Raw genomic sequence first — 11,449 nt, 5'->3', positions numbered from 1 at the left:
ATAAAAGCAAGTGGGCACATTCACTGACTGACATACAGTCACCACAGAAAACATCTTATTGCTAGCACACAGATTTTTGTTGTAGCATTCATGGATTTCTCAGTGTTTATGTGTGAGATCCCTGTGTGCACCAGGCCCTGCAGTCTTGCACCTTTTTATGGGCATTGGTGGGGCATCGCTGAATCAGAGGCTTATCCTAGGACCTTTCCTAAGAACAACCTATGCTGTTAACAATCCACCAAACAAATGCTAACAAAAGCATAACCCCAACCCTTGGTGCAGGTAACTACCACCAATCTGCACTTTGAGTGAGTGGTAAAACAGTCAGTCAGGGTGCAGGCTCAGATTTCTGATTGAGCAAACTGTCAACTAACATTAAAGTTTTCTCCACACAACCTCTTTGAGGTTCATCTTTACACATGCTGATGGTACCACAGACTAATGCCCCATTTCCAGTATTGGAACCTAACAACTGGTATACCCTGTATTTCCCTTCACCATTACCAAACATATCCTCCGGGGTTGATGTGGACCTTCCAGCTTTGTTTTTCCACTGTATTTTCTCTCTGTTGGTCTCTGTTTAGAAGAGGGAGGGGCTGCTGCTCCAGTCAGCTCTGGTGCCTGTAATGCTAATGCTTGAGACGTGAAGGTGTGGATATTTATCCAACCACCGGTGACTGCTCTGCAAGCACAACCCTCTGCTAATTGTGACTGAGTGAGGGAGTTATAAAGCAGTTCTATGGTGTGATTCAGATATAAAAAGGAGGCTTGAGACCTAACATTTAGGTCATACTATACATGTAATGCCTGCATTTAAAATGTAATGTAACACCAACCTGCTCAAAAACAAACAAATAAAATATTGTCTTTTATGAGAAAAGTTTCATGCATATTTTAAAAATGGATAAATATTATTTTGAGATGAAAACCTTCAGTTAATCAGGAACAATCCGTGCATTATTCCGGATTTTGTTGAATTGCTGCCACAGTATAATGTTACAAATGGTTTTCCTGCTCATCTTACAACCAATTAGGAAACAATGATGCAATACATGCACAGATTGAATTAACAGGCTTTTAGTATGGAGACAGTGGCCTCCCTAGCAGATTTAGATACAGAAGAGACTAAAGAGGCATGTCACACAAGGTCTCTGTTTTCACCCCAGCAAGCAAAAAGCAACAAGCCGCCATCAACTGCAACAACTTCCCTCATCACTGTTCAAAGTACTGTTGAATTATAAATGAGAAACCTGTTAGGAAAACATGGTTAAGTATTGAAAGAAAATTCATCTTAACTGCTTGTTAGGGCCAAGGCTGACACTAAGGTTACCATATAAACAAGAGGCAGATGTTCCCTATGTGATGACAGAGAGACGTTAGAGAATGATGATCCGCATTCATTTGTGAATTCTCAGTTTGGTCACCAAGTAACCGATATTTCCAAAGTTCCTCCTGCACTAATTACATATTGTGTATTGCTCTACTGTGGTTTGGAATTTAAGAGACAGATGAGCAATTAATTGTTGTCAAAATTTTTCATTTTTGTTTGAATAAAAGGAAAACATCATTGTAATAATTTAAGGTGGTAAGTAAATAAAATGCAAAGTAAGACTGAGGTGGAGAAAAGAGCTTAGAGGAAAGATAAAGCATGGTGTGAAAAATGGAGGAACCTTTTTATGGAAGACTAGCTCAGGAAGTGCCTCCCATCTGAGAAAAAAATGAGCTCAGCTTCTAAACATAACCATATTACATCTTAGAACTTAACTGAACCTAAAACATGGAGCTGCAGTTCTTTACAAAGTAAAACAATTAATTTAGCATGACATTTTTAGACTCCAGGTTTATTTTAGAGCAGACTTCTTTGCACCATGAAATCCCATAATCAATTTAAAGGTTCATTAACTTAGATTTTACATATTGCCTGACAAATCAAGTGAAAATGGAACAGGACGTATTGTATCTCAGTTATGCTACTGCCATCCATGAAACTCTGCAGAGGTTTTGTTCCTATTCTACAGGCGCTTTGCTGAACTGTACAGCTAAACTACAGCCCCACCTGCCACCTAGCTAGCAAAAAATTATGAGGTGTTTTTCAAACCATTTGCAGTCATTTCAAATAGCCAGCTATGGAGGCGCTCTTGGCAGCTAAAAAATTAGAAAACAATATCGGTCAGACTAAAGAGATCACGTTCTTTTGCTCAGAGATAGTTAGACAAAGAAAGAGCAAAACTCAGGGTTAACACTGGTTTGGCCTCAAATTCACTTTAAAAGCACTATTTTAAAACCAAATGCTAATGTGTTCAAAGCTAATTTTGTAACCAAGTATGGACATGATTTTACCCTTGTATTGAAATAATATACTGTATGTTAATGATCAGTGGAACACTTATCAGTTCTATTTACTAATTGGGAAATAGCAAATTAAAAAACTGAATTTAATATTTTTAAATTGTATTTTCAATTGTCAGTGTACAACTAAGATTTAGGACTCTACTGTTTATGGATTTTTCAGTGTTCGATCCATGAAATACAACCTGTGAATTGATAAGTTGTGCAGTTCAGCCCTCTGGTCACCCCGCCTCTCTTCAAGGTTCACTTCCTGTCTGCCCCAAGTTGGCATACAGAGATGACCGATCAAGGTGACATACAGGTTTGTATCTACTAAATATACTGTACATTGGGCATAGCGTCCAACTTCTGAGAAAATGTGTGAACTCATGAAATTACAAACATGCAGCTTGATACACTAGTTGTACATTTTACACATTGGCTAATAGTGTCAGCACTGGATAGCCTGTGTTTTGGCATAGGGGGAAGTGGCTGCAGTGTTTATATAATGTTACCTAATAAGTACTTTGAAGTGCAGCTGCTGGCACTGGAATAAAATAGAAACGCACCTAAATCCAGATTAATGATATTAGCCTATCACTGTAGCATTTATTAGCCTCTATCCACCACCAGGAGTTTTTTGTGCTGCTGTACAAATGTTTACTCTAATTTTTCTGTATAGATGTATAAAGTATGAGCTTTGCTGTTTAAATCCAAATTTGTATTTTCTTTCTCTGTGTTTAAATGTGTTTTGCTTCTTGAAAATACAGATGTTTGGGTCATTCCTGGCTGTGTTCCTGTCTGTGTCAGATCATCTATCTGAAATCAGCACTCCTCTGCAACAAACACTCAGGAAATTGGATGCACTTCAGCTCTTAGATTACACCACAGTCAGGTTTAAAAAAAAAAGAAAAAGAAAAAATGGAGAAAGGAAAAGAACGGAGCCATAAGATCTGGTTCCACCTTATTCCCATCGGTATTTTTTGTAGAATAGTAGATAAATCACTTCATTGGTCCATAAAACTCAACCTCCGACTTTCTAAAAAACTGGAGAATCTTGAAAGTATTTAAACTTCCAATATTTGTCATGTGTACACATTGCATAGTGTGCAGTATACCGAAAGCATACACCTAATCATCCCTGGATGATTATCATACAATCCGTCCAACAAACACTTACTGTATCTAGTCATCACTACTATTTTCTCAAATGTTAGCAATTCTAGTCATGCTCTAAGTCAGAGTTTAGAGAGATGAGTGTTCAAACAGGATGACCTTCGACGGGTTGGAGAGCCTGGAGGGCCTGAAAACTCCAATCCGAGAGTACACATCTGCATCTGAGCAAGCTCCCCATGACAGGTGAGGGCTGGGTGGGGTGGGGTGGATCACAGGCAGGGGCAAAGGGAGGGCCAGGAAAGGAGAGGGTGGAGGAGGCAGGACAAGAGATGGGGGGAGTGGCAGTGGAGGTGGAGAAAGCACCAGTGGGGGTGGCAGTGGAGGTGGAGAAAGCACCAGTGGGGGTGGCAGTGGAGTGATGGCAATGGGTGTCACTGTAGTCAGTGGTGGAGTAGCTTCAGGTACAGTCCCATTCTTGGCTGGCAGGTCCTGACATGGTGCAGGGTGTTTAAGTGTGTAGGTGGCAGTGTGGTAGAAGCTGTGATACTCCAGAGGATGCATTGCTCTGGCCAGCCTCAGCCTGAGGGACACAGCATATCCACATCATTATTCTCCTTTAGTTAGGTAAAAGTGTCACTGAGATCAAACAAATGGTTCGATATTTCAGGTAAGATGAGAACATCCATAGAAATCTAATGTGTTGGCATTAAAGCTACAGTATGTAACTTAAAGTAGCACTAACATGAAAGTCCAAATCGGTTCCGATCTGCTACACTCTGCAAGGGTGTAGTTTAGCATATGGACAATAGAGACACGTCCCTACAAATATTTTGGGAGGACAGAAAAGTGCTACCAATATTTGAGCAAACCTGTGTATGTTAATTTTTGGGGTGAAGTCATATTAGATCATTCCAATGTGCCTGACCTACTGAAAGGGAGGGGGCGATCTAAAGTTCATGTTACATGCAAATGTCATATTTGCTCCTAGACACGAAGGAGGCGATAGCTGTCAATCAGTGTGCTGACAAAGGTATGTTATAGTGGCTGACTCCGGTAAAGTTGGAAAGATATTCACAGAAGTTTCTGGATCAATAGCAAAACATTATAAAAATACAAATGACACTTCTTTTGTTTTGTAATCATATAGACAACAATCTACATCCTTATTTTTATCAAAACGAGCGGCCCTCTGCTCTAGACAAATAGCATTGGTCTCGGTGTGCAGTCAGACGAGTGTGCAGGGACCGTCTACAAAGTGCAACAGTGAAAAGAGAAATGCCTCTTTAATAATATATAAGAAAAGTTTTGAGCAAAACAAGCAAACAAAAGTAAAAAACAGCATAAGAGATTTTAGTGAGATGTTATCTTGGGGATGTGCATTATGATATTTGGACACCATGTATTATTCTGTGTCAAGTACACACCGGTGTCTCAGCTGTAACAGTCTGCATAGCAGCAGCAGGATCACAGCTCCAGCCAGAGTCACCAGAACCACGACTACCTTCACGTCCAAGTTCCAGCATGATTTCCCAGCAGGTCCAGGTGAACTGCAGATCTTGGGTGGCTGTGGTGTCTGTGGCTGGAGGGGCCCCTCCATGCCCCACTTAGGGTTGATGATGGCCCGGACCAGGATGGGCTGAATGGTGTCCAGCACAATTGGATGTCTAGGCTTGGAAAGATCAGGGGATAGCTGGTGCTGGTGACCTGATCACCAAACTGCATTGCTGCCCAGTTTGACCCAGTGGGAAGGAGAGGTGGAGTGCTACTCGCTGTAAATTAGTTCCTCATGTTGACTCTAAGAAGTGTGAGGAGTTGTCTCTGAGGAGGTGACTTTTTCAGTGTCTGATACTCTGTAACATAAACATTTCTCAGTCACTGCATGTTTCCAAATGAAGCAGCACACTGTGACATCACTGTGGCTACAGGTACAACAAAGCTCATTCAAAGCATCACTGACGAGTGTGTTCAGAAAACTAAGTTGGGGGCAATGAAACACTGCTGTTCAATTATTTTTTTATTGTCATAAAATCTGATATTTTTAATATTAACAATTTTAAAATCCTGTTCTAATACTTAAAAGTACACTGTGGAGTACTTTTTTGTAAATAAAAATGTTGAATATACATACAATGTTTTTCACTAATATAATAATTTAACCTATTAGAGCTCATGGATACATGTTGAATGCATTTCTTTCTCAATAAAAACATATAAACCTCTAATAACTGATTTTTGGTGGAAACACCTGATATAATGAACTTGTTAAAAACATTTGCTTATTTACACATTCTGCCATTATGGATGAACATTATTATTAATTTGGAGTCATGTTTTTGTCCACCTTTAGCTCTTTTTTAGCCTCTACCAACAGCTGAAGGATTTCTCTGCCTCTTCAGCTGTTAAATATTCCACTATGTTTGGTTTCTAACTGTGTCTGTCTGTTGTTCAGTTGTAAGCAGATAGTATACAGTGAGTTTTTAGAGCTGAAAACAGCTGCCTGCTGTAGCCCTCAGTGGTGCTATGAGAGGAGTGAGAGTGAAACTACAGTTATACTGTGGAAACTGCCAATCTGTGGAATGCCATAAAACCACTGGCAGGATTTAGTATTGTATTGGTACAAGTGTGAGTACACAAATAAAACTAGCACCCACTTGTTCCATAAGACTATTAGTGGTCAAAAACTCTACGGGGTACTTTTAAATTATTATAACTTTATAAGCATACATGTTTTAATTGCCTCACAGTCTCTTGTCAATTTAACTGTCGTTTTTACACATCTTTAAAGATGCCTCATTTATCTCTGTGTTTTATTTAAGTGAACTGAACTAAGCAGGTTAACGTGTTAACAAAAATTAAACCTTAGAATAGTAAAATATATAAAATATAGGTAAATAAAATAACAAATGCCATTCATAAAGAAAGCTTGACTGTCTTATACCTCCAGCTAATAGAACAGCTGTCTGAATAAGTTATAAAGATGTTAAACTTACTGTACGTCATTCAGATTTGATGGCGTTCTTGTAGGCAAAATCATGAAAAAAAAAAGAATGCACAAAACTGAACACAACCAGAGTCCTGGTTAACAACTGTGTCGCTTTCCAGGACCAAATGTAGAGTCCTGAGCACACACCAATGGAAGGAAGCCAGTGACAACAGCAGGAAACAGTGCACTTCCCTAATACACAATCCAGAGATGTGATTGGAGAGCATTCCCTATCACCAGGATACTGCTCAAGGAAATCTTTTTTTAAAGACTTAATTTTGAGTTGAGTGTGGGTGTGCTGTGCCTATGGTAAGTATATTCACTTCCTGTTTACTGTGCCTGCACCATGATATGCTTGCTACCAGACTGTTTATGGGTTAAGCTCAGTGATTTCTAGGTTTATCTGAACATTAACTAACTTTTTGAGTCATAACAAACGCCTGTGCTAGTCAAGCACCTGTGTTACAGAATATCTTGCTGATTTCCACATTTAACCTGCTACTTTAGGTAAGGTAGCCTAGAAGCTAGCTAAGCTTGTAGCTTAGCTGAGAGCAATGGCTTCTCCCTCTTCATCTCCTTCTTTCTCTTGCTCAGTGTCACATGTTTAGCTTTTCCTCTTCCTCTTGTAGCAGTAACTGTTAATGCTAGCAGCACTGGAGGCGAGGATCACCGAATTCGAAGTGTGGCTCCACACCATGGAAAACAGCCCAGCTAGACAGGCCATGTAGCTTGGTGTGAGCCCTCCCTGACATAGTTCAGTCCAAGCTAGCCACCTGCTGATACTTTCCGAGCAGCTGGGAGCTCAGCCAGGTGGCTCACCCACTCACCCCAACCGATCAAGGCAGAAGGCCACCCCCCAAGAGACTGGGTCTGTCAGAGGTTTCTTCCCTTAAAGGGAGTTTTCCTCCCTACTTTTGCCAAGTGCTTGTTCAGGGGGGATCTGTTGGGTTTTTCTCAACAACAACAACAACAACAACAATAATAATAATAATAATAGTAAGAAATGCAGTTTAGATACTAAGCTGCATTTCATTGCCTTGTACTTGTACATGGGTAATGACAATGAAGCTGAATCTAATCTAGACCTTACTTTGTAAAGTGTCTTGAGATGACATTTGTTGTGATTTGGTGCTATACAAATAAAACTTAACTGAATTGAATTGAATTGAACTGAACTGATTTGAATTGGGTCTCACCAATATACACACAAGCATGCATAAGCTTACAGAAGGTTCAATTGGGGGGAAGAGATACCTATTCTTCAAGTCCTTCAGACAAGCTAATTATTATTGCACATCATCCATCAAAAAAAAAGGGGTGGATGGGGGGGCACCAGTGGCTTAGAAGGTAGAGCGTGTCGTCTCTTAACTGAAAGATTAGCGGTTCAATTCCCAGCTTGTACAGTCTATATATCGAAGTGTCCTTGAGCAAGACACTGAACCCCCAGTTGTTCCCAGTGATGGCACAGTGCAGTGATGCATAAGTGTGTGTATGCTTGGGAGTGCAAATGGGTGAATGGCCAAATAGTGTGAAAGCATTTAAAGTGTGCTGCACTGCATAGAGAAGTACTATACAAGTATAAGACCATTTACCATTCACACCATACAAGCTGATAAAGTAGGATGAAAAAGAATGCTTTATAAGGCTTCTTTATTTTGATAAATCAGGGTGCAAAACACCAAAATAACAGCAGAGCCACATATACAGGGTCTGACCTTTAGCTCTGAGGTTTAAAAAAAAAGAACAATTTGAACAAAAGCAGTTTGAGAGTGAAAGGGAAAGGGTTGTTTCAGTTCTACCAAAGCACCCCATATTAGTCCAGGCCGTGCCAGCGCAGGTCAACAGATGCAGAGAGATGATGGTTGCTGTGAAAGGCTGGGCACTATCTGATTGAGCCAGTATTCAGCGGACAAGTAAATGACACACAGGCACAGAAAGAGGCCTGCTCTGATGTAAGTCCAGCTCTCATTTATCTATCCAATAAGTTTTGATGCTGGTCCAAGCTGAAAGGGAGAAGCTCTTAGCTCTTACTCAATATCCTTGCCTAGCATCCATACAATCCTCTGATATTGAAGAACAGAGTAATATTAAAAGATCTGTTATCGGAGGCCCAATTGTAGTTCGGGGGAAAGGTGATCTGCCCAGACAACCTGCTAGAAAAGGATTCAGGAGCTGTACTGATTGTAGAAATAAGTGTCTTGTTTCATTTCTTCGGTTAGTTTTTAATTCTTAATGTCTTTTTTTATGTTGTATTAATTAGGCTAAATTAAGGTTTTGGGAAGGCTCATAAGTACAGAGTACCTTATATATAGAGTCCTTGTAATTTTTTCTCATATTATGGCTACTGGATAATTATCATAATGATTGCAGAGGGACAAGGATAATGCTGACAAGAATGATTATGATGTTGAGCATGGAGGTGATAATAATGGAGACTGTGATGATGAAGAGAATGAGGATGATGATAAGGGTGATGACAATGACTATGACAAAGCTAATAGCATTGATGATGATCATGACTGTGACACTGATGGAGAGGATGCCAGTTACAATATGACAAAGATGAAGGTGCTGATAATGAGAGTAATGGCAATGACCAGTGATATCCTTTACAATAGCAACGATGATGTGATGAGGATGCAGATTCACTAAAGATGATGATGATGATGATGATGTGATGAGGATGATAATGCAGTGAGAAAGGGATGATGGTGGATGTGATGATGACGATGGCAATATTGTGATAATGAAGAGGATGAAGATGATGTGTTAAAACAAATGGCGATGGCACCTGCAGCAGCTTAATAAAGACACTGTGGTGTGAAAGGCAGTGGAGTTAATGATCTCAGAAATGTAAATCTATTCATGAGCTCCTAATGTGAAGAGCTAATGCGGCCGTTTGTGTGGCGCAGCGGCTCTGACAGGCTGATGGAGCCAACAGACAGTTGAAGTAGGAGTTCAGTGATTTGACTTTTTTCTTATTTCTTTGCATGACTAAAGACCACCAGGGAGCTGTTAAGTGCTCTTTGACTGGCCATCCACTGTTAACCCACACTGCTAAACACTGTTCGCACATCCTGCTCACTGTAACTACCTTCAAAAGTCTTTAAGTATATGGAGTGTGGGAGAAGAAAGGGAGAAAGAGAAATAAATTGAGCTTCTGTGCACAGAGAATCACGTAATGAAGTATAGGGATGTAAAAAACAAAAAGGTTCATTAGTGCTTTGTTATGTAACTGCTTTTATATTAATGTTCACACCAAATGTGGCTTTAAACACCTTGATTTCTGAAAGCAGACACCAAAACCTTCAAAATATGTTACATTTGAAACACTACAGTTCATTTTAATAGGAATTTATTGATTCTTTGTGGTTCTGGTAGTATTTATTGTACTTGTAGGCCAAATGTGACAATTCACATTAAACAGACTTTTCTGTTCTGCCCCAATTGATGTGCATAGCTACTGCTGACAATATTCTCCACCCTAAATGCATTTTAATGTAAAGGCAGTAATACTGTGAAACTGGACTGTTGACAATGACATTTCTAGTTAATGTCACCAAATATTTGCTTGTTTCAATTTTTAAAAATGTTTGCACTTTTCAGCGGCTCACTTTAAGTTTATTACAGGTTTAAAATAAGTTAACAATAGAATAAAATAGAACAGAATGGAACACTTTATTATCATTGTACCCAAATATAACTCTGCAATTTATTGCTCTGCCAAATGAGGACCAATCTTACCTCTTATTGCTGATGAACCTTTTGTAACTAAAGTTTAAAAACACAGTGGAGAGCAGTAATTACAACAGCAACTGTGTGTTATGTGAATTGGAGAAGTACAACATGAAAGTGTGTCCATCATTATGATGATACATTGAGTTGAATTTATTAACTGATTAATTAAAATAAGTATTTTACATAAAATTCAATGCGTAATTCATCTTACTCTGTGATTTATTCCTCTGCCAGCATCTCTTACCTGATCAGTGAACCATAAGTGGCTAACATGACATTAATGCTCACTGACCAGCATTTAAGCAAATTGCACACAACCCCAGAATAGCACCAAAACAAGCTGCAAAAACTGGCATATCAACCACTGAGCAGTGAGTTTTAATTGTAGTAATATATACGACAGTTCATAGACAGAGAATGTGTGTGTAGAATGAAATTATGAAGTCAGTGGTTGATTGGTTACATTTATATCAGAAAAGTGAACCCACTGCTGGAGCTCAGATGGCTCAGGAGCAAAGTGGCCATTAATGTTGAACTTAATAATGCAGCACTCTCATCAACTAAGTGAATAAGTGTATTTCTCAGAGTATTCCTTAAGGACTATGCTGTAGTCCTGATATTGTACAGTATACAATACTGCTGCATAATTAAATAATACAACCCTTTTGCTGTTATTTATTCAGCTTTCACTGCTCCCTTCGGGCTATTAAATCATGTGTACGTAACCCCTGAAATTCTTAGAAATATTACAGAAGACATGACCTTGTCCTAAGACCTCGCAGCTTAGTCAGCTCAACAAAACTTCCTGGTAAAAGATTAAACCTTGTGTCAGCCCTGCAGTAGCCCGTTGAGGGTGTGCCAATGTCAGCTGCGAATGGCTCCAGGCTCACAGCCTCAGGAGTTCAAGATCTTGCTCTGGGACATGTTAGCATTGACTGACTGCAGCACTGACTGCAGGAACTACACTCTTAACCCACCTAATGTGTCACATTTGTTACTACTCACCATACTGTCTTTGCACTACCAAATCATTCGACAAAAAAAGAGAGCACTAACTGCTTAATTGAGGTGCAAAGTACTGTTGTTAATGGCTTGATGCCTTTCAGTCCTCACAGTCCTCCTGACACCAAGTCTGTTAGTTAGTCGGTCTGCATCTCGGTGGCTGGCTGTGCTCCCGCTTGTGTCTGTGGCCCCGGGCCTCACGCTGTCAGATCAGCTTTCCACAGCAGACAGCACAAGGTCATCAGATGAGAACCATCGGCCGGGGCTGCCCTGTGGTCTCTC

At 39.8% G+C, this 11,449-nt stretch overlaps 1 protein-coding gene across 1 annotated transcript; it reads right to left on the bottom strand.

Annotated features, from left to right (window-relative positions):
• Positions 1-3,282: 3,282 nt before the first annotated feature.
• On the bottom strand, positions 3,283-6,539 carry LOC109973658 (formin-1-like). Its single transcript, XM_020623414.1, has 3 exons — positions 6,435-6,539; positions 4,869-5,294; positions 3,283-4,024 (listed from the first exon to the last, which is right to left on the bottom strand). Exons 2-3 carry the CDS (start codon positions 5,039-5,041, stop codon positions 3,574-3,576), a joined length of 624 nt encoding a protein of 207 aa, XP_020479070.1. The 5' UTR covers positions 5,042-5,294; positions 6,435-6,539; the 3' UTR covers positions 3,283-3,573.
• Positions 6,540-11,449: the final 4,910 nt, after the last annotated feature.

Source organism: Monopterus albus, unplaced genomic scaffold (genome assembly GCF_001952655.1).
Source record: "Monopterus albus unplaced genomic scaffold, M_albus_1.0 scaffold298.1, whole genome shotgun sequence".
Lineage (NCBI taxonomy): Eukaryota > Metazoa > Chordata > Actinopteri > Synbranchiformes > Synbranchidae > Monopterus > Monopterus albus.
The sequence above is the reverse complement of the archived record's forward strand: the minus strand, read 5'-3'. Positions and strand labels throughout refer to the sequence as shown.